The 24448-nt window shown below is 47.7% G+C and overlaps 1 protein-coding gene across 1 annotated transcript in view; it reads left to right on the plus strand.

Moving 5' to 3' along the window:
- STAG3 (stromal antigen 3) overlaps positions 1 to 24448 on the plus strand; it is a 263346-nt gene that overhangs the window by 125334 nt on the left and 113564 nt on the right. Inside the window, exon 9 of the mRNA XM_040415168.1 lies at positions 20021 to 20094. Coding sequence (XP_040271102.1) covers positions 20021 to 20094 — 74 coding nt within the window. The remainder of the gene's footprint in view (positions 1 to 20020; positions 20095 to 24448) is intronic.

Consider the following 24448-nt stretch of genomic DNA (forward strand, 5'->3'; position numbering starts at 1 on the left):
AGGGAGATTTCATGTCTTCCATCGATATACAGGATGCCTACCTCCATGTTCCGGTAGCCCGGTGTCACCATCGCTTCCTCCGATTCGCCGTGGGGGACCTCCACTTCCAGTTTGTCGCCCTTCCCTTTGGGCTGGCAACAGCCCCCCGGGTGTTCACCAAGGTCCTGGCCCCGGTTTTGGCCTTACTCCGTTCCAGGGGTGTTTTTCTGCTACCGTACTTGGACGATATCCTCATCAAGGCTCCGTCCCTTTCTCAAGCGGTTGCCAGCGTGGATCTCACTCTAGAGACTCTGGCGAGGTTCGGTTGGGTCATCAACTTCCCCAAGTCCTCCCTTCCCCCCTCCAGACAACTAGTCTTCCTGGGAATGCTTTTAGACACAGGAGCGGCGGAGGTACGTCTTCCCTCGGAAAAACGTCTGATCCTCCGTGGGGCGGTTCGGGGTCTCCTTCTCCACCGTCGACCGTCCTTCCGCTTCTGCTTGCGGGTCTTGGGGCAGATGGTCGCCTGCTTCGAAGCGATCCCATTTGCGCAGTTTCACTCCCGCCCTCTCCAACGGGCGATCATCTCCTCCTGGGACAAATAGCCGGAGTCTCTGGATCATCCCTTCCATCTATCGCCTCCGGTGCGGTCATCTCTCCGCTGGTGGTTACAGTCCCCTCTTCTGGGCAGGTCCTTTCTGCCACTCAACTGGTTGGTGGTTACAACCGATGCCAGTCTCTTGGGCTGGGGAGGCGTGTTTCCTCCCCGATCCGTCCAGGGCATTTGGTCTCCATCGGAGTCCAAACTCTCGATCAATGTCCTGGAGCTGAGAGCGGCCCTTCTGTCTCTACGACACTGGACTCATCTGCTGAAGGGTCATCCTGTTCGTGTACAATCGGACAACGCCACGGCTGTGGCGTACATAAACCACCAGGGGGGGCACTCGCAGCGCTGCAGCAATGCGGGAGGTCACCAGCATTCTCCGTTGGGCGGAAGCCCACGTCCCGGCCCTATCTGCAATTTTTATTCCAGGGGTGGACAATTGGGCGGCGGACTTCCTCAGTCGCACCACCGTCGACCCCGGCGAGTGGTCTCTTCACCCGGAGGTATTCGAGGCCATTTGCCTTCGTTGGGGCATACCGGACGTGGACCTCATGGCCTCAAAATTCAATCACAAGGTCCCTGCCTATCTGTCCAGGGCCAGGGATCCGGGAGCTTGCGGAGCCGACGCCCTCGTTCTTCCTTGGCGAGGCTTCGCGCGCCCATACATATTCCCTCCCATCCCTCTCCTGCCCAAGGTCCTTCGGAAGATCGCGGCGGAAGGCGTCTCGGTGATTCTGGTCGCTCCGGACTGGCCCCGCCGGTCTTGGTATGCCGACCTCATGCTGCTCCTGGCAGACGCGCCCTGGCCGCTGCCCGCCAGGGAAGATCTTCTCTCTCAGGGACCGATCTTCCACCCCCGTTTAGGGTCCCTACGTTTGACGGCGTGGTTGTTGAGATCACCGTCCTGACACGTAGGGGTTTTTCTGCGGACGTCGTCCGCACTATGATCCGCGCCCGTAAGCCGTCCTCTTCTAGGATCTATTATAGGACCTGGAGGACCTTTTTGGGGTTCTGTGCCGATCTGGGGATTCCTCCGCTCCGCTTTTCTCTCCCCACCGTTTTGTCCTTCCTGCAGAGCGGACTGGCCCAAGGTCTGGGCCTTAGTTCTTTGAAGGGTCAGGTGTCTGCGCTGTCCATTTTGTTTCAGCGCCCACTGGCCCCCCTTGGTCCTGTCAAGACCTTCCTTCAGGGCGTGGCTCACGCGGTTCCCCCGTACCGTCCTCCGGTACCGCCCTGGGACCTGAACCTGGTTCTTTCAGCGCTCCAGGCTTCCCCTTTCGAGCCTCTGCGGACGGTTTCCTTGCGACTTCTGTCCTGCAAGGTTATTTTCCTTGTAGCCGTCACCTCTCTTCGGAGGGTGTCCGAATTGGCTGCACTCTCCTGTCTGGAACCTTTCCTATTGTTCCACCAGGACAAGGTGGTTCTTCGTCCGGTCCCTTCCTTCCTTCCTAAGGTGGTCTCCGCCTTTCATCTGAACGAGGACATCGTTCTCCCCTCTTTGTGTCCTTCCCCTTCCCACCCGCGGGAGAGGAAGCTTCATCGCCTGGACGTTGTCAGGGCGCTCAAGATTTACCTGGAAGTAGCCAGCTCTTTCAGGCTTACTGACTCGCTCTTTGTGGTCCCGGAGGGGTCGCGCAGAGGGATGGCGGCATCCAAAATTGCTATCGCCCGTTTTGTCAAGATGGCTGTTACTGAGGCTTATCTCGCCAAGGGCAAGGTTCCGCCCCTTGGTGTTACCGCTCACTCCACTAGAGCGGTCGGGGCTTCCTGGGCTCAGAGGAATCGGGCTTCTACGGAGCAGATTTGCAAGGCGGCCACTTGGTCCTCCTTGCACACCTTCACCAAGTTCTACAGGGTGCATACTCATGCGTCGGCTGACGCTGCTTTAGGCCGTCTGGTGTTGCAGGCGGCAGTTGATTGATGCCTCTGGTGTTGGTTGAGTTTGTTCTGGTCCCTCCCTTCTGGGACTGCTCTGGAACGTCCCATGGTTTCCTGTGTCCCCCAAGGAATATGGGCGAGAAAAGGAGACTTTTGTATTACTTACCAGTAAAGTCTCTTTCTCGCTCTTCCTTGGGGGACACAGCACCCGCCCTTCATTTGGGTTACAGTTGTGGTTCCGGCTTGGTTGCCCCCGTTGGGGCTCGACAGTTCTTTTTCCGGTTGGTGGTTATCTTTCACTACTTGGACACGCAACTGGCAGTCTCTTCTCCAGGCTGAAGGGTATAGCTGATGGAGGAGGGGCTTACAGCTTTCACTTAGTGTCACACCTCCTAGGGAGCAGAGCTATACCCATGGTTTCCTGTGTCCCCCAAGGAAGAGCGAGAAAGAGACTTTACTGGTAAGTAATACAAAAGTCTCCTTTTCTCCTGTTTCCTTTTTTTCTTGTCTAGGTTTTCTTTTTTCCTCCCCAGCACAGGTTGGATCTTGGGCTTCTCCTAAGTTGTCTCCGTAGTGTACAGATTTATTCTCTTGCCCATCTGGCTTCCCTTGTTGTTGCCCCACAACTCTACCTGGTACTTGGCCCATGCATTCATCTTACCTTAAAGGGGTATTCCTATCACAGACAATGGGGGAATATCGCTTGGATATGCCCCCATTGTCTCATAGGTGCAGGTCCCTCCGTTTATTTCTATGGGGCCCCCGAAAATAGCCGAGTACTAGCTAGGCCAATTCCGTCGGCCCCACAGAAATAAAAGAAAGCGGTGGCAGAGCAAGCACTCCGTTCTTGCTCTGCTCTTGCTTGCTCTGCCACCGCTTTAATTTATTTCTGTGGGGCCGACGGAAATAGCCGAGCTAGTACTCTGCTATTTTCGGGGGCCCCTTAGAAATAAACGGAGGGCACATGCGCAGTGCGCCCTCCGCCTCCTTCCCCGCTCTGTTCTCGGTGTAGGTGTGGGTACCAGAGGTGGGAGCTGCACCTATCAGACAATTATGGCATATCCTAACGATATGCCCCATTTCTCGCTTATATCATTGGGGGACACAGACCATGGGTATAGCTGCTTGCTGCCACTAGGAGGCGACACTAGGCTGAAAACTGTTAGCTCCTCCCCCGCCAGCTATACCCCCTCCGGCCTGGAGAGAGCCTTCAGTTTTTAGCTTAGTGTCGTAGGAGGCAGACCCCCTGGTGGCTGTTGTTCATTTTTATTTATATTTTTTTCTTCTCTTTTAGGTTGATAGTCCAGGGCTATTAAGAGCTCTGCATCCCTGGGGGGACTGACCAGTGACTCTTATTCCACCGCTCTGCCCCCCACAAGAAGACAAAGCGGACAAGGAGGGCTTGACCTTCCTGCTCCCCCCAGCCATGGGACCACCTATTTCCAGGACGTCCTCCATGACAGCACTACATGGAGGTTGTCTCCCCCGCCCACTATTGGGACAGGAACAGAGAGAGGTTAAAAGCTTCCCCCCCCCCCCCCCCCCCCCCCCACACCTTCACCAGTGTTTTTCCTGTCCCAATAATGGACGGGGCAGAGAGAAGGTCTCTCTTTGGACCTTTTAAAAAATTTTCTTTTCTTGCTTATTTTTTCGCCTGGCTAAAACCCTTAAGCTGGGGTCCCTTAGCCTCCCAGCCCCTCCAGTACCTGTGGGTCATGCGGCTCACTGCTGGGGATCCTAGGGGCTGGGGAACGGTAGCCGCAACCCCGCTGGGGCTCTGGGCTGCAGGATGCCTCCTCCAGGGGAGATTGCAGAGTCGGAGCGTCTTCTGTCACTTCCCGCCTTCTGCGCTGAGCCGGAAGTGATGTAGAGACGCCGGGAAGGGAATGCGCGTAACCTCCGATCCCGGATCCAGCATGGCGGCGCCCTGCGATCGATCCCCACGTCGAGGGACGCTGGATGCCTGGCATTCCGGCCTCGCGTCCCATCCGGATTTCCTAGGAAGGACTGGAAATGGAATGGGAGGAGCATCCACGACAGGAGGGGTAAGTGCCAGTGGCATTTAAAGTCTGGTTGAGCTAAGTGGGAGTCCCTCAGTTATGGATTCATCCAGTATGAGAGAGCAGTCCCAAGACCCTCCTGCCCAAGGACATATGAGTACCCAGCACTACAATGGGGGTATAAGGATAGGTGTAGCAATGCATTATAGCCTGCCCTTCTATCATCATGTCTCTTAGGGAGAAAAAGATTCTACCCTCAAAGTGGAAAGTAAAAAGAAGCCTAAAAGATGTGCTATCTGCAGCAAGAGACTTCAGGACTCATATACAAAAAAGCTTTGTGCAGACTGTATTAGTAAAATGTTGAAAGAGGAACAGCCGTCCCTATTAACGGACCTGAGGGCCATCATTAAAGAAGAAGTTAAAGCTTCAGTTTCCTCTCTGATAACGCCTAAGGTGGCTGAGCAAACCACCGGGATAAAAAGACCTAGAGAAGTCTTAGAGTCAGACCCGGAGGTTATAGAGGTGGAATATTCGGAAGAAGTGGTAGAGGAAGAGTCCTTGCCTTCCTCATCTCACGAGCGTAAATATTGTTTCTCAATTGAGGACATGGATTCCCTCCTGACTGCTGCTAGGCAGACCATGGATATCTCGGACGAACCGACAAAGAGATCCATTCAGGAGGAAATGTTTGCTGGCCTAATAACAAAGAAGAGAGAGGTTTTTCCCTTGAATTCCAGTCTAAAGCAAATGATCTTGGATGAGTGGGAAGATGTAGAGAAGAGGCTTTTTATTCCTAGGAAATTTAAAAGTCGCTTATCCTTTGACAAGGAGGATAAAAAATTATGTGAAGAAATCCCTAAAATAGACGCCCCAGTCGCCAGGGTAGCTAAAAAAACAGCGATCCCATTTGAGGACTCTTCCCAGCTGAAAGACCACATGGACTGCAAGGCTGATGGTCTTCTGAGAAAATCTTGGGAGGCTTCTGCGGCGCTGATTTCAACCAACGTGGCAGCCACATCAGTGGCTAGATCCCTATCAATGTGGTTATCTCAGCTGGAGAACCATCTGTCAATGGGAACCCCCAGGGAAGACATCTTGGAGACTATCCCGCTCCTAAAAATGGCAACTGCCTTTACAGCGGACGCCTCGGCTGAGTCAGTCAGGTTCGCAGCTAAAAGTGGGGCCCTTCTGAACACCGCAAGGAGAGCTCTGTGGTTGAAAAACTGGTCTGGCGATCTTACTTCAAAAAATAAATTATGTGCAATTCCATTTTCAGGATCATATGTGTTTGGGCCTAGCCTGGATAAAATCCTTGAGAAAGCCTCTGATAAGAAAATAGGGTTTCGTAAAAAATTCCAGCCAAAGAACCAAACGTATAAAGATAAAGGAAAGTCGGGTAGATTGTCCTATCCAAAAGGGGGTAAGGGCAGAGGATTTCTGCTTAACCCCAACGCTTCCCAGGACAAACAATGACGCCAGGCCAGTCGGGGGGAGATTAAAATCCTTTCTCCCAGCATGGAGCCAAATAACTCAAAACCCATGGGTGCTCCAGATTATTCAAGAAGGATACAAGATAGAATTTATATTGGCTCCGCAACAAAGTTTTGTGCTGACAGGGTAGGGAGAAGGTACGTCACAAGAAAACCTCTTAAAAGACGTTGCGAAATTAAGGAACCTAGGAGCAGTGACCCGCGTCCCGGTAGATCAGGAAGGCAGGGGCTACTATTCAAGATTATTCCTGGTCAAAAAACCAGATGGTTCTTTCAGAACCATAATCAACCTAAAACCCCTAAACGTCTTTATAAAGTATCGCCGCTTCAAAATGGAATCAATAAGATCAACGACACCCCTCATTTCTCAGGAAGCGGTAATGTGCACCTTGGACTTAAAAGATGCTTACTACCATGTGTCAATACATCCAGACCACCAAAAGTTCCTAAGGTTCGCAGTAAGAGAAGCGGGGAAAATAAATCATTATCAGTTTCAATGCCTGCCCTTTGGGATATCAACAGCCCCTCAGGTATTTACAAAGCTGGTAATAGAGATAGTAGCCATCGTCAGACTAAAGGGAATAAAGATTGTACCTTATTTAGACGACCTCCTCCTTACCGCGGATTCGGCGATAGTACTAACGGAGCAAACACGGATGACAATTTCCCTCCTACAAGACCTAGGCTGGATCATAAATTGGGAAAAATCTGACCTAGTACCAGAAACCAGAAAGATTTTTCTTGGAACGATGCTAGACTCAAATCTACAGAGGTCTTTTCTTCCAGTTCAGAAACAGCAGAACCTTGTCAAAAAATTGAAAGCGTTTCAGAAGAAATCCGTGTGCACCATCAGAGAGGCCATGAGCATTCCCGGCCTAATGACATCTTGTATATTCATGGTGCCGTGGAGTCAACATCACACAAGAATCCTACAGAAAATGATTCTAGCGGTCTGGGATGGAGACCATCGTTCCATAGATCGGAAAATCCCTATAAAGGAGAATGCACGGAGATCTCTGGATTGGTGGCAAATTTCAAGCAATCTATCAGGAGGAGTCGCCTGGGATCTAAGCCCATACACTGTGGTGACGACAGATGCCAGCCAACAAGGATGGGGTGCAAAGGTTGGAATCTACTACTTCCAGGGAACCTGGAACCAGACCAATAAGAAACAGATCTTCAAATTTCAGAGAGCTTCAGGCTGTGTGGGAGACACTCAGACAAAGTCAAGATCTTCTGAGCGGACAGAATATAAGAATCCTATCAGACAATACGACAGCGGTCTCCTTCCTCAAACATCAAGGGGGAACAAAATATCCTCTCCTTCAGAATTTGACAAACAAGATCTTCTCCTGGGCAGAGGAGAATGTGCTGTCAATCTCAGCGGTACACCTACAGGGTTTAAGAAACCAGTCGGCCGATTTCCTCAGCAGACATTTTATAGATCCAAACGAATGGACTCTAAACAGACAGGTGTTTCTAGAGCTGACATCAACTTGGTGGGTACCCAGAGATAGATCTCTTTGCATCAAGGGAGAATGCTCAAACAGCCTCCTTCTTCTCCTGAAATCAAGCCGATCATCCCACAGCAGTAGACGCCTTATCCCAGCCCTGGGACATGAAGCTAGCCTATGCGTTTCCTCCTTTCCCTCTGATCTCAATAGCTCTGAGGAAGATCAGCAGGGAATCATCCAGAGTGATCTTCATAGCTCCCTTTTGGCCAAAACAAGCCTGGTTCCCGGTTCTGTCCTCGCTAAGTCAGGAGAAACCGATCCCTCTCCCTCTCAGGCCAGACCTGTTGCATCAGGGTCCAATCTGGAATCCGGAAGTATCCAGGCTGAAATTATCGGCGTGGCTTCTGAAAGGGACTTGTTAAAATTACAGGGATTCTCAGACGGAGTAATATCCACCATTCAGAGAAGCCATAAACAGGTGACATCAGCAATTTATAATAAAATCTGGAAAAGATTCTGCTCCTGGATGACACTGAGAGAGAAAGATCCTCTACTCCCGAGTCTAGGAGATATTCTTGATTTCCTCCAGGAAGGGTTCAACATGGGCCTTAAACCCAGTACCCTTAAGGTTCAGACTGCAGCCTTAAGTTGGTTTTTGAATTACTCCCTTTCAGAGAATCGATGGGTAAACAGGTTTTTAAAGGCAACTACGTGGATTAGACCAACATTAAGATCCCTGGTCCCACCTTGGGATCTGTCGCTAGTTCTTAATGCCCTAACAAAACCGCCCTTTGAACCCTTACATGAGAGCAGCTTAAGAAACGTAACCCTAAAGATGATGTTTCTAGTAGCTATCACATCAGCCCGTTGGCTAGGAGAAATCCAAGCCCTTACTATCCGTGAGCCATACCTTACGATTTGCGAGGATAGAGTCATACTAAGGTTAGACCCATCCTTTATACCTAAGGTGGTTTCTTCCTTCCACCGTAATCAGAAGATAGTACTACCAACCTTCTATACAGATCCGAAGACCGAAAGCGAGAAGGAGTTCCATCTTCTAGACGTTAGACGTTCTCTCCTTTTCTACCTAGAAGTTACTAGTACCTTCAGATTGGACTCAAATCTGTTTATTCAGTTTTCAGGCCGCAACAAGGGCAAGAAGGCTTCTAAAGCGACATTAGCAAGATGGATTAAAACGCTCATTAAAGAGGCCTATCAGGGCCAAGGACTTCCCTGTCCTCAAGACGTTAGGGCTCATTCAACGAGAGCAGTCTCTGCTTCATGGGCCGAACATGCAAATGCTTCTATTGACCAGATATGTAAGGCAGCCACCTGGGCAAGTTCCCAGACCTTTTGTACGCATTACAGATTAAATGTGTCTGGGAATTAATGTGTCTGGGACGTAAAGTTCTTCAGGCTGCGGTCCCTCCCTAGTTTTGGATTTAATTTGGTATTCCTACTCCATGTAGTGCTGTCATGGAGGACGTCCTGGAAAGTAAGAATTAGTCTTACCGGTAATGATATTTCCAGGAGTCCGACATGACCGCACTGGTAGTTCCCTCCCTAATGTTTAGAGTATTTTTCTTTTGTATTACGATACCCATTATTGTGTGATAATCTATAAAACACTGGTGAAGGTGGGGGGGGGGGGGGGGGAGCTTTTAACCTCTCTCTGTTCCTGTCCCAATAGTGGGCGGGGGAGACAACCTCCATGTAGTGCTGTCATGTCGGACTCCTGGAAATATCATTACCGGTAAGACTAATTCTTACATTCCGCCCTCCAACCCAGTCCCTGTCACTTGTGCCAGGGACTGAAGAGGTGGCACCGCTGGTACATATCAGATGGGTGAACAACACAGATGAAGGCAGGTAAGTATGCCTGTCTGTGTTTTGTGTACTGGGGCTGGACTCTCTATTGGCGATCTGTACCTGAAAATTGCAGACCTGCTACATTTTTAAACTTCACCTCCATTTAGCATCAATTCCTGTAAAACTCCTAAAGGGTTAACAAACTTCTTAAATGCTACTTGAATACATGGAGGGTAAATTGATTTTTGGGGGGTTTCTTAATATATAGGCCTTCAGAACTGAATTGGTCCCTAAAAATAGGATTTGGAAATTTTCTTGATCATCTTTAGATGATAGCTGCTAAACTTCTAAGCCCTGTAACATCTCCAGAAAATAGAAGTATGATTGAACAGTGACGCCTGCACAAAGAGGATGTGGTAAATAATAATTAGTGACTATTTTGTGAGCTATTACTACCTGTCTTAAATGTAGAGAAATTCAGATTTGGAAAATTACAAATTTTTATACATTTTTACAAAATTTGGGATATTTTTATAAATGAAAACAAAATTTCAACCGACCTGTATCAGTAACATAAAGTACAATGAGGGGCATTTATCAAGAATGATATGCCCACATGCCAATCTTGATCTCCCTGCACTGGCGTGAGAGGTGATTAACTTATTAAGAGGCAGATGCCAAAAGATCAAAAAGTAGCAAATTATTACGCAGATTTTGTGTGCCATAGTTTGATTTTTATGCCACAATAATGGTGTAAACACTTTAGTAAATGTCTGTGTCATAAGATAACAATCTCAGAACGGCTTGGATAAGTAAAAGCTTTCCAATGTTATTACAACATAAAGTGACACCGGTCGGATTTGAAAAAAGCCTCTGGGTGACAAATGTCATTGGCATCTGTCATCACGTGTGATGATCTGGGGAGCCATCACGTATGACAGTCAGTCACCTCTAGTAGTGATACGATAGACCAGTGGTGGCGAACCTATGGCACGGGTGGGCACTCGCACCCTGGAAAAAGTCTATGGTGTACCAATATGCCTTAGACTTTTCCTGCCATTCATCAGCACAGGGCGCACTATTAACAGCACAGGCAGCGCACTGAATGCAGGCGGCTATTATAGCTAAATGATAAAGTAGACACAAAGCAAAAAACGAAGGCAGCACTCCAATTAGTGAAGAAAGTGAAAGGTTTATTCACCCAACCAGCAGCAACGTTTCAGCTCTCTCTATGGAGCCTTTGTCCAGCTGAGTAACATGTGCATAGTGACATACATAAGTAGTGACAGTGATTGACATAATTACAAATCAATTCAAATTGTCATAAGCACAAATATGATGAATATACAGAATACAGTCATATAAGGGATATAATTCATCCATGCGACTAGTGTACATATAATAGCGAATACGTGCATACATAAAATTACATAGTATAATTCATATTGTGTACAATATACCCCACTCATCCTGGAATAGGAAATAATTCCTGGTCAGGATGAACCTGAGTAGGGAGCTCAAGAACTGTTGACAGTCACTACTGTATTGTGTCCTTTCTAGAATCTGTTCAATGACTCGTATGCCTAACTCGTGTTCTATAGAGGTATAAAGGCTTACCACATCGAATGAAGCCAATAGTGCCCCCTTAGGTATAGTCAGATCTGCAATCTTGGTTAAGAAGTCATTGGTATCTCTAATATGGGAACGTGATGCTACTGCATAAGGGCGCAAGATTTTGTCAAGAAAGATAGCTACTTTACAAAACAATGAGTCCATACCCGAGACGATAGGACGTCCCGGGGGTGGAGTCAGAGATTTGTGTATTTTCGGTAAAGTATATAAAATGGGCGTAGTCGGCTTGTCACAGTACAGAAATGAAAAAATATTGTCATCAATTACACCTTTTGCTTGTGCTCCAATCAGAAGATCCTTAAGCTCTCTCAGTAGCACAAACTTCGGATCATTATAGATCCTCTCATAAACCTTAGTATCAGCCAATTGCTCCCTAATTTCAGCCACATAGGATCCGGTGTCCATGACCACAACCCCACCACCTTTGTCGGCAGACTTGATGGTGAGGCTGCGGTCCGAAGCCAGATCTATAAGTGCCGAAATTTCCGCTGAAGTGATATATTTTCACTTTGACAAGTTTACCGATGCATTGAATCCTTGCGCTCTTACAGTCTGTTGTGATTGATTCTTAATTTGGATTGGTCGCTACATGACAGTTATGAGCGCTTTGGAGCGGATGCGCCGATATATCTGAATTACGGGGTGGAGTTGGTATGACAGCCACGCCCCCCTGTCGAGACGAATGTCCTGACGGTGACTGGCATTGAACCGCCGGCCCCCGTTTTATGGATCGGCTTCTCTGCTGAACATTGCGGTATATGCCTATATACATTAATGCTATGTTAAGCTGGATGGGCGATAATGCTGCGTTGCGCATGCGCCCTAACAGGTTGTTCCCATAGTGGCCATCTTGGTTATGGTCGGTAATGATATTCAGCCTCAGTACAAGTCTCGCCATAACAGACAGTGCGACGCATGCGCCGTTGCTGCTTCCGGACGCCAGCAGTTTCCACCATGTTGCTTCAGCCTGCTCCGATCCATTCAAAGGTTTTTAATCAACTTTTTTATTCACACACCTTTTTCACTGCTGTAATAATTATCAATTATGCAAGAGTGGGGTATATTGTACACAATATGAATTATACTATGTAATTTTATGTATGCACGTATTCGCTATTATATGTACACTAGTCGCATGGATGAATTATATCCCTTATATGACTGTATTCTGTATATTCATCATATTTGTGCTTATGACAATTTGAATTGATTTGTAATTATGTCAATCACTGTCACTACTTATGTATGTCACTATGCACATGTTACTCAGCTGGACAAAGGCTCCATAGAGAGAGCTGAAACGTTGCTGCTGGTTGGGTGAATAAACCTTCCACTTTCTTCACTAATTGGAGTGCTGCCTTCGTTTTTTGCTTTGTGTCTACAATTTGGACCTTGGTCACAGGTCTTATAAGGAGGACTTTTTTGCACCCGTTTATATTTCATCTGGAGTGCTGCTTCTTTTCTTTTCTAAATGATAAAGTACATAGAAGATATACTATATTGGACTGTAGTATTCAGGTTATATTGCCGTGTTGGCACTGTGCGATAAATAATGGGTTTTGGGTTGCAGTTTGGGCACTCGGTCTCTAAAAGGTTCGCCATCACTGCGATAGACCATAACGGCTCAGTGATATGTGGAGGAGATCCTGCGGCCACATGTGTTCCTCTCATGGCACCACTTCCAACTGACATTTTCAGCAGGATAATGCTCGCCCACATACAGCAAGGGTTTCCCAGGAATGTCTCCTCCACATTACAACACTTCCTTGGCTGCTCAGTCACTAGATTTATCCCCAGTTGAGCATTTATGGGACACCAGCTTCAGCAACCAACCAGTGTGCAAGATCTACCTACGAGCAAGAAGAAATGGCTCAAGCAGTGAAGCCTTTGAGCGAGAAAGCACACTGCTATACAAAAGATTTTTGGCAAGAGGATATCCAAAAAAAGTATTACATAAAGCATATCAAAGAGCGAAAGATACTGAAAGATTGACATCATATAGGACATGACCATCTCTTTCTAACAAAGCTAGAACCAGCCCTGTACCTCACATGGATCTAGAGATCTCCTCATTTATTGCTCTGCTAGATTTATACCAAGCTGACAACTCAGGGGGAGTGTCTTTTCTGCTGCAGCTCAGGGGGTGTGTCTTGTCTGCTGCAGCTCAGGGGAGTGTCTTTTCTGCTGCAGCTCAGGGGGTGTGTCTTGTCTGCTGCAGCTCAGGGGAGTGTCTTTTCTGCTGCAGCTCAGGGGGTGTGTCTTGTCTGCTGCAGCTCAGGGGAGTGTCTTTTCTGCTGCAGCTCAGGGGTGTGTGTCTTTTCTGCTGCAGCTCAGGGGGTGTGTCTTGTCTGCTGCAGCTCAGGGGGTGTGTCTTTTCTGCTGCAGCTCAGGGGTGTGTGTCTTTTCTGCTGCAGCTCAGGGGAGTGTCTTTTCTGCTGCAGCTCAGGGGAGTGTCTTTTCTGCTGCAGCTCAGGGGAGTGTCTTTTCTGCTGCAGCTCAGGGGGTGTGTCTAATGCTGCAGCTCAGGGGGTGTGTCTTTTCTGCTGCAGCTCAAGGCGAGTGTCTTTTCTGCTGCAGCTCAAGGCGAGTGTCTTTTCTGCTGCAGCTCAAGGCGAGTGTCTTTTCTGCTGCAGCTCAAGGCGAGTGTCTTTTCTGCTGCAGCTCAAGGCGAGTGTCTTTTCTGCTGCAGCTCAGGGGGCGTGTCTTTTCTACTGCAGCTCAGGGGGCGTGTCTTTTCTACTGCAGCTCAGGGGGCGTGTCTTTTCTACTGCAGCTCAGGGGGCGTGTCTTTTCTGCTGCAGCTCTGGGGGCGTGTCTTTTCTGCTGCAGCTCTGGGGGCGTGTCTTTTCTGCTGCAGCTCAAGGCGAGTGTCTTTTCTGCTGCAGCTCAAGGCGAGTGTCTTTTCTGCTGCAGCTCAAGGCGAGTGTCTTTTCTGCTGCAGCTCAAGGCGAGTGTCTTTTCTGCTGCAGCTCAAGGCGAGTGTCTTTTCTGCTGCAGCTCAAGGCGAGTGTCTTTTCTGCTGCAGCTCAAGGCGAGTGTCTTTTCTGCTGCAGCTCAAGGCGTGTCTTTTCTACTGCAGCTCAGGGGGCGTGTCTTTTCTACTGCAGCTCAGGGGGCGTGTCTTTTCTACTGCAGCTCAGGGGGCGTGTCTTTTCTGCTGCAGCTCTGGGGGCGTGTCTTTTCTGCTGCAGCTCTGGGGGCGTGTCTTTTCTGCTGCAGCTCAAGGCGAGTGTCTTTTCTGCTGCAGCTCAAGGCGAGTGTCTTTTCTGCTGCAGCTCAAGGCGAGTGTCTTTTCTGCTGCAGCTCAAGGCGAGTGTCTTTTCTGCTGCAGCTCAAGGCGAGTGTCTTTTCTGCTGCAGCTCAAGGCGAGTGTCTTTTCTGCTGCAGCTCAAGGCGAGTGTCTTTTCTGCTGCAGCTCAAGGCGAGTGTCTTTTCTGCTGCAGCTCAAGGCGAGTGTCTTTTCTGCTGCAGCTCAGGGGGCGTGTCTTTTCTGCTGCAGCTCAGGGGGCGTGTCTTTTCTGCTGCAGCTCAGGGGGCGTGTCTTTTCTGCTGCAGCTCAGGGGGCGTGTCTTTTCTGCTGCAGCTCAGGGGGCGTGTCTTTTCTGCTGCAGCTCAGGGGGCGTGTCTTTTCTGCTGCAGCTCAGGGGGCGTGTCTTTTCTGCTGCAGCTCAGGGGGCGTGTCTTTTCTGCTGCAGCTCAGGGGGCGTGTCTTTTCTGCTGCAGCTCAGGGGGCGTGTCTTTTCTGCTGCAGCTCAGGGGGCGTGTCTTTTCTGCTGCAGCTCAGGGGGCGTGTCTTTTCTGCTGCAGCTCAGGGGGCGTGTCTTTTCTGCTGCAGCTCAGGGGGCGTGTCTTTTCTGCTGCAGCTCAGGGGGCGTGTCTTTTCTGCTGCAGCTCAGGGGGCGTGTCTTTTCTGCTGCAGCTCAGGGGGCGTGTCTTTTCTGCTGCAGCTCAGGGGGCGTGTCTTTTCTGCTGCAGCTCAGGGGGCGTGTCTTTTCTGCTGCAGCTCAGGGGGCGTGTCTTTTCTGCTGCAGCTCAGGGGGCGTGTCTTTTCTGCTGCAGCTCAGGGGGCGTGTCTTTTCTGCTGCAGCTCAGGGGGGGTGTCTTTTCTGCTGCAGCTCAGGGGGGGTGTCTTTTCTGCTGCAGCTCAGGGGGGGTGTCTTTTCTGCTGCAGCTCAGGGGGGTGTCTTTTCTGCTGCAGCTCTCCCTATCACAGTTCAGGAGGAAGTTGAAGGATGAATTTGAGTAGGGTTGTTTCGATACTAAAATTTTGATTCGGTTTAGACACCATAAAGTATTGTGATACTCGATACGATTTGATACCACGCAAAAAAAAATAAAACTCCAAAAAAAAAACTTGTGCATTCCACATTTTATGGAACGTCCGACCCATAATAGAACAGTCCGATCCTTTTTTTTGGGAGGACAAGGTGACTAAAAAAAAAAAAAAAGGCGAATTGTGCAGTTTTTATTATATTTTTTTTCCCATTACAGCGCTCACCGCATAGGACATTTTTAAAATATTTTAATAGTTTGGACTTTTCAGACTTGGCGATATGTAATATGTTTATTTATTGTTTATATATTTTATATGTAAAATTGGGAAAGGGGGTGATTTATAGTTAATATTTTGATGTGTTTACTTTTTATTTAATAACTATTAGCCCCCTTAGGGGCCAGAACCTGGGATCTTTTCATCCCCTGTCCTATTCACCCTGATAGAGCTTTATTAGGGTGACTAGGACCTCACACTCTCCCTGCTGCCCTGTGCATGGTGCACACAGCAGCAGGGAGGTTACCATGGAAGGCTTCAGTAGCATCCTGGCTGCCATGGTAACCGATTGGAGCACGAGGATTACACTGCTGTCGCTCCGATCGGAACTGCCACTGCCACCAATGAGGAGGAGGGGAGGGGACCCTGTGGCCACTGCCACCAATGACTTTAATGCTGGGGGGGCGCACTGCGCCACCAATGATTTTAATATTGGGGGGGGTTGAGGGGAGGGGGCGCCACCAAGGATTTTGATACTGGGGAGGAGGGGGGGGGGCGCACTGCGCCACCATTGATAATGTAATTAACATTTAATACAGGAGGCAGTTGCGGCACCTGAGGGGTTAACTGCTGCTAATCGCAGCTCCCCGCCAGCACCCACCTCCGGGTTTTGTATTAAAGAGGACCTTTCATCTGGCAAAAAATTCAGAACTAAGTATCATGATCTATAGAGTGGCTCCCCGGGATCTCACTGCACTTACTATTATCCCTGGGCGCCGCTCCGTTCTCCTGCTGTGCCCTCCGGTATGTTCGGTCACTTGGTTATAGTAGGAGGAGACTGCCCTTGTTCTCCTGGGCGTCTCCTTCTCCCAGGCTGTAGCGCTGGCCAATCGCAGCGCACAGCTCACAGAGGAGAGTTTTTTTCCCCTCCCAGGCTGTGAGCTGTGTGCTGCGATTGGCCAGCGCTACAGCCTGGGAGAAGGAGACGCCCAGGAGAACAAGGGCAGTCTCCTACTATAACAAAGTCACCGAACATACCGGAGGACATAACAGAAGAAGGGAGCGGCGCCCAGGGATAATAGTAAGTGCAGTGAGATCCCTGGGCGCCGCTGTACAGATCATGATACTTAGTTCTGAATTTTTTGCCAGATGAAAGGTCCTCTTTAATACAAATCCCGGAGACGGGTGCGCATGAGGAGGGAGCTGCCGGTCTGCGCCGTCTTAATGCTATACTTACGGTACTACAGTAAGTACCGAACAGTGCGGTATACATTTAGATATAGATCGAATTGAATGTATTTAACAGTTGCTGGGCCCGGTGTATTAGCGTAGTCACTGCACACATGAGTGTCCCCGCCTCCCTCTACACTGATACTTCGCTGGCCGCGCTGTGCAGCATAGCGGCCAGCGAAGTATCCGCTTTATAAGACGCACGGCCATTTCCCCCCCCTTTTTTTTGGGGGGGGGGGGGGGAGAAAGTGCGTCTTATAAAGCGAAAAATACGGTAATTACAAAAGTTATCAGATCCAGGTGCTGGTTGGAAAACTGTAGAATATTATCTATATCGTGTGCAAAGTAACACTGGCTCATTTCTGTATCTGCAGTCAGGTTTATCCTCCAGGTGAAGGCCTCTTCAGTGATCTCCCTGGTTGTAGTTTTATATGTTTCCTGTAGTGTTTTTCCGCCCAGCCATGTTCATTATAAGGGATGTAAGAAAACCGTATAATTTCCTTTGGTGAATTCATCACAAATGTGGATTTTGCTGCAGATTTCCCCCCCCCCTGCATTACAACATGTGAAATCTGCGGTGAGAATCCCCAGGAAGAATTACATGCTGTGGATTTCAGATCGGCACCACTTGTCACTTTCTGCTGCAGGTCCCTTTTGCGACAAGTGTCATACTCTCCAGATTGTCCTGTACAGAGAAAATCCTAGAATATCTGCTACGTGTGATCATGCCCTAAAAGCATTTCCCAGAGACTGTTAGTTTTTGGGGAGGCTCTCCTGATTACACAAAGTAGGATTTGATCCTGTTTTTGGCTATAAATGTATTGCTCTCACCCAGTGCCATATCACTTGTGTGAATGAAGCCTGGTAGAGAGATGTATCAGTCTGCAGACCCTTGAACTTGCAGGTTTTCATCTGCGAGGTTCAGACTTGGTTCAGTGGTTGTGGAGCTGCAGAGGTGAGGGGTGCTCCTCGTTCGTAGCCCGTATAATGGCTGTTTTCAGAAGAGGACTGTACATATGGCCGCTTCGTTATGCAATTAATAATGAGTATACACTTTTACATAAATTTCACAGCTTGAGCCGCATAATTTCAGGTTTGCCCACACTGTATGTTAATGAACTGTTACCGGAAAGTTGGCAAATTCCCAATCTGTACTGCAAGATAGAGCATGTTCTGTAGGAGCAGCTCGTGAATATTTACGTGGTGGATCATTTACATCTGATTAGTTACCTGTCCTCCGCATCTACAGAATTTACTGTCAGCCTCATTAGAGTATTCCCTGAATGTGGATCATGACCCCTCCATTGCTGTGTAATGCAGCGTAGTGTAATTACAAGTACTCACTCCGTTCACTTAAATGGAGCGAGTACTTGTACTACACTGCACTTCCAAGACGAAACAGCTGATGGGCGGGGTGCTGGGTGTCGGACCCCCGCTGATCTGATATTGATAACTTATCCTGAGAACAGGTCATCTATATATATATATATATATATATATATATATATATATATATATATATAGATATAGCCAGACAACCGCTTTAACAACTGGCAGCTTAAAGAAATATTACTGTATATTACTGAACATATGGGCTGTGACATATGGTACTTTAGTCTTTGGGCATACAGTGGCAAATGTTGGTTGTAAAACACCATGGCGGAGATTAATCAAACTGGTATAAAGTAGAATTGGCTTAGTTGCCCATAGCAATCAGATGCCACCTTTCATTTTCAGAGTTCCTTTAGAAAATGAAAAGTGGAATCTGATTGGTTGCTATGGGCATCAAAGATGGCTTTCCTTTACACTAGTTTTGATAACTCTCCCCCCCATGTGCGATAGGTCTTTTTGCAGGATGCTTTTGGATAGATTGGTGCAGTTGATTATGCTGTACAGTAAAGAAAGGTATATTGATGGAGGCCAAAGGGCTGCAGTTTTAGCCTCCATCAGGTGATACATTATATGGCTGATGTAGTACTCTGGCCACTTTCACACTAGTGTTTTTAGTGAATCCGGCAGGGTTCAGCAAAAATGCTTCTGCTACTGATAATACAACTATCTGCATCCGTTCTGAACAAATCCAGTTGTATTATCTTTAACATGGCCAAGACGGGTCCGTCATGAACTCCATTGAAAGTCAATGGGGGACGGATCCGTTTTCTATTGTGGCAGAGAAAACGGATCCGTCCCCCATGACTTGCATTGGGGGTCATGCCGCATCCGTCTTGCTCCGCATCCCAGGATGGAAAGCAAACTACAACATGTTGCGGTTTGCTCTCCGGTCTGGGAACGCAACTAAACGGAACAAAATGCCTTTTGGAGCACTCCGTTCAGTTTTGTCCCCATTGGCAATGAATGGGGACAAAACTGAAGCGTTTTTTTCCAGTATTGAGCCCCTATGACCGATCTCAATACCAGAAAAATGAAACGCTAGTGTGAAAGTAGCCTCAGTCGTGATAAGAGCCAAAACCCTGGTTTGAAAGGGGTGCAACATTTCTTTTTGGAAACGTTTTAATATGTTTAATAAAAATGTCATATATATTATATACATATATAAAATGCATTTATAATAAGTCTGATTGGCATTGCGAGGATCCCTGAGGTGTTAGATCCGGAATTCTGAACTGTCTGAGTTTTTATAAAAGTATCTGCCACCTGGTGTTCAGCATCGGCCGCATGGTGCAGGAGTAGTGGAATTCTACAGAACGCCACCCAATTGTGTTTCGTAACCTTTGCTTGTCTTTCTTTAAAAGGGTTAAAGGGAACCTGTCATCAACTTGATACTGACCTCACTCAGAGCAGATAAATTAGTGACAGAAATGCTGATGTCAGCGGTGTGTCACTAATGAGCTAAAAGTAAGTAGTTGCCGAGAACCAGCATCATAATCATTGCAACACAGGCCTTGAATAGAGTCAAATCTACCTGAGAAGGGTCCTGGTTATTCCTAATCTTCTGCTCTCCCCGTCCATCCGCTGACTATTGGCAGTTTTCTCCTAGATAGAAAGAGAAAAAACTAGGTAGAAGACTGTCAGTCATCAGCAGGAGAGCAGGAATTCATGAATTACCAGGACTCTTCTCAGATGGCCGGGACTCTCTTCCAGGCCCAGTCTGCAATGATTGTGATGTTGGTTCTCGACAACCACTTATTTTTTACTTTTAAATGACAGACCGCTGAAATCAACTCACCTGTGTCTACTTTATTCTGCCATTAGTATGGGCACCATAAAGCTGATGACAGGTTCCCTTTTAAACAGCATTTCTAGTCTGTGTAGTTCAGCATTGCAGAGAATTGATCTCCCTCATGTTCATCCAGAGCATTCACCTTATATCAGTCACTTTCCGCTCTGCATAGGGATGGATATCACTGCGCTGTGTTATCAGATATGTGGATGTGTATATAGATATAGAAGCATTGTATGGTACTGCATGACTGACTTGCCCTTACTCCACACAGATGCATTCCAGTCTGGAAGATGTTGGTAATATGATGAACACTTTATTCAAAGGCGTCTTTGTGCATCGTTATCGGCAAGTATCACGTTCGCATCTCCTATGAACCTCGTGTGCTTCCTTCATTCCTTCCAATGAGAGCTTCCTGCAGACGGGTGTATAAATCAGTATGCAGTAAGCTCCCCCTAGTGCAGGGATGGTCAACCTGTGGCACTCCAGCTGCTCTGAAACTGCAACTCCCAGAATCCTCCTTTCACTTCTATGGAAGTTACAAGAACAGTGGAGTAAGCGTGCGTGATGGGAGTTGTAGTTTCACAGCAGCTGGTGTGCAGAAGGTTGCTGATCCCTGACGTACAGTATAAGCTTAGAGCGGGCAGTCTGAAGATGTGTGCTTTATTACAGTGGCTCAGGCTGGATGTGAAACTCGGGGCGTCTGTCCCGACATGTTGCTCCACCTATTGGTTGGTTTACTTTGACCTAAAGTTTTGCGCCAATATTTTGGGACACGTAGTCACATATTAAAGGGGGGTATCACATCTGGACATTTTAAGGAGTTCTCTGGGAATTAAAATGAAAATACCTAAATATTACTTTATTATAAATATATTCCCAAATACCTTTCATTAGTTATAATGGCTCGTGTGGTCTGGGTAGCAATCCCCAGGGAAAATAAAATGGCCGCCATCCTATTAGTACTCGCACTGCTATCGGACTTCTAAAAAGGTCGTGCCAGCGCTCTTGGTTATTTCCAGAATTCCCCTAGCAGTGAATGGCGAAAGCTGCGCATGCGCTGTTTGATCTCCAGTCATAATGGGGCCCTGTTCTTAAAACAGGATTTGGATCAACACGTCTGACAATTGTGGCATATCCTATTGATGGGTCATAAATGTACAGATGGAATACCCCTTTAGAGCACAAATGTCAGTTTCTTTGTGCAAATTGGTCCAGAATTCCGAGAGCTTTTACTTTAGAAATCTCCCTGTTGTATTTTGGAGCATATTTAACCCCTTAGTGACAAAACTCATTTTAGCCTTACGGACCATTTCCCCCCTCTGCTTCAGCAGTCAAAACTGCCAGGGTCTCCTGCTGCATTGAACTCACTTGTACCTTCTGCGCGTGCGCCGGATAACTTGCCCGGCACCCTCACTCGCAGTGCGCCTGCGTCCCTTATTCAATGCCAGCGTCTCCTGCTGCGCCTGCGTCGGCTCGGGAGGATCGGGGACTGTAAAAGCTGCCCAGCCAGTGAATAATAATGAGCTGGGCGGCGCTAGGAAGCGACAGTTAAGGCGCGGCTGGGCACAAAGGTAGGAGTAAAAACGCCCCTTGGGCATAAAGAGATGTGAAAAACCGCCCCTTGGGCATAAAGGAAGGTGATTGACAGATGATTATAAAGTTGTTTTTACATGGTTTAAAATGCGGACAGGGGGTACTCTTATGTGATTGTAATACACTTTAATAGACCTATGACTGCATAGGAATAACTTAATGTTTATCGGGCCTGTCAGTGTCCCTTTAAGCAATCACATTCAAGATCATGTTAAATAGGAGTCAGCATACACCTGCCATCATTTAACGTGTCTCTGATTAACCCCAAATAAAGTTCAGCTGCTTTAGTTGGTCTTTTCTGAAATTTTCTTAGTCGCATCCCACAGCAAAAGCCATGGTCCACAGAAAGCTTCCAAAGCATCAGAGGGATCTCATTGTTAGAAGGTATCAGTCAGGAGAAGGGTACAAAAGAATTTCCAAGGCATTAGATATACCATGGAACACAGTGAAGACAGTCATCATCAAGTGGAGAAAATATGGCACAACAGTGACATTACCAAGAACTGGATGTCCCTCCAAAATTGATGAAAAGATGAGAAGAAAACTGGTCTGGGAGGCGACTAAGAGGCCTACAGCAACATTAAAGGAGCTGCAGGAATATCTGGCAAGTACTGGCTGTGTGGTACATGTGACAACAATCTCCCGTATTCTTCATATGTCTGGGCTATGGGGTAGAGTGGCAAGACGAAAGCCTTTTCTTACGAAGAAAAACGTCCAAGCCAGGCTACATTTTGCAAAAACACATCTGAAGTCTCCCAAATGAATGTGGGAAAAGGTGTTATGGTCTGATGAAACCAAGGTTGAACTTTTTGGCCATAATTCCAAAAGCTATGTTTGGCCCAAAAACAACACTGCACATCACCAAAAGAACACCATCCCCACAGTGAAGCATGGTGGTGGCAGCATCATGCCAAGGGGCTGTTCTTCAGCTGGAACTGGGGCCTTAGTTAAGCTAGAGGGAATTATGAACAGTTCCAAATACCAGTCAATATTGGCACAAAACCTTCAGGCTTCTGCTAGAAAGATGAACATGAAGAGGAACCAAATCATACATCCAAATCAACAAAGGAATGGCTTCACCAAAAGAAGATTAACGTTTTGGAATGGCCCAGCCAGAGCCCAGACCTAAATCCGATTTAAAAATCTGTGGGGTGATCTGAAGAGGGCTGTGCACAGGAGATGCCCTCGCAATCTGACAGATTTGGAGTGTTTTTGCAAAGAAGAGTGGGCAAATCGTGCCAAGTCAAAATGTGCCATGCTGATAGACTCATACCCAAAAAGACTGAGTGCTGTAATAAAATCAAAAGGTGCTTCAACAAAGTATTAGTTCAACCGCCTCCGGACCGCCTAACGCAGGATCGCGTTCCGGAGGCGGCAGCCCTGCGCACAGTCAAGCATTTATGCGTCATCTCGCGAGACGCGAGATTTCCTGTGAACGCGCGCACACAGGCGCGCGCGTTAAAAGGATCGGAAGGTAAGCGAGTGGATCTCCAGCCTGCCAGCGGCGATCGTTCGCTGGCAGGCTGGAGATGCGATTTTTTTTAACCCCTAACAGGTATATTAGACACTGTTTTGATAACAGCGTCTAATATACCTGCTACCTGGTCCTCTGGTGGTCCCTTTTGTTTGGTGCTACATATTACTGAGCTACCTGTGTCCTCTGGTGGTCGATCCAAACACCACTACACTACACCCCCCCCCCCCCCCCCCCCCCCCCCCCCCCCCCCCCCCCCCCCCCCCCCCCCCCCCCGTCACTTATTAACTCCTGATCACCCCCTTGTAAGGCTCCATTCAGACATCCGTATGATTTTTACGGATCCACTGATACATGGATCGGATCCGCAAAACACATACGGACGTCTGAATGGAGCCTTACAGGGGGGTGATCAATTACAGGGGGGTGATCACCCCATATAGACTCCCTGATCACCCCCCTGTCATTGATCACCCCCCTGTAAGGCTCTAATTAGACGTCCGTATGTTTTTTACGGATCCACGGATACATGGATCGGATCCGCAAAACACATACAGACGTCTGAATGGAGCCTTACAGGGGGGTGATCACCCCCCTGTCATTGATCACCCCCCTGTAAGGCTGCATTCAGATGTCCGTATGTTTTTTACGGATCCACGGATACATGGATCGGATCCGCAAAACACATACGGACATCTCAATGGAGCCTTATAGGGGGGTGATCAATGACAGGGGGGTGATCACCCCATATAGACTCCCTGATCACCCCCTTGTCATTGATCACCCCCCTGTAAGGCTCCATTCAGACATTTTTTTGCCCCAAGTTAGCGGAAATATTTTAATTTTTTTCTTACAAAGTCTCATATTCCACTAACTTGTGTCACGGAATCCAAATGCGTAAATTTTTTTAGACATTTATATTCCAGACTTCTTCTCACGCTTTAGGGCCCCTAGAATGCCAGGGCAGTATAAATACCCCACATGTGACCTCATTTCGGAAAGAAGACACCCCAAGGTATTCCGTGAGGGGCATATTGAGTCCATGAAAGATTGAAATTTTTGTCCCAAGTTAGCGGAAAGGGAGACTTTTGTGAGAAAAAAAAAAAAATCAATTTCCACTAAATTGTGCCAAAAAAAAAAAAAAATTCTATGAACTCGCCATGCCCCTCATTGAATACCTTGGGGTGTCTTCTTTCCAAAATGGGGTCACATGTGGGGTATTTATACTGCCTTGGCATTTTAGGTGCCCTAAAGCGTGAGAGGAAGTCTGGGATCCAAATGTCAAAAAATGCCCTCCTAAAAGGAATGTGGGCCCCTTTGCGCATCTAGGCTGCAAAAGTGTGTCACACATCTGGTATCTCCGTACTCAGGAGAAGTTGGGGAATGTGTTTTGGGGTGTCATTTTACATATACCCATGCTGGGTGAGATAAATATCTTGGTCAAATGCCAACTTTGTATAAAAAATGGGAAAAGTTGTCTTTTGCCGAGATATTTCTCTCACCCAGCATGAGTATATGTAAAAAGACACCCAAAAACACATTGCCCAACTTCTCCTGAATACAGCGATACCACATGTGTGACACTTTTTTGCAGCCTAGATGGGCAAAGGGGCACACATTCCAAAGAGCACC

The sequence above is a fragment of the Bufo bufo genome, chromosome 1, assembly GCF_905171765.1.
Source record: "Bufo bufo chromosome 1, aBufBuf1.1, whole genome shotgun sequence".
Lineage (NCBI taxonomy): Eukaryota > Metazoa > Chordata > Amphibia > Anura > Bufonidae > Bufo > Bufo bufo.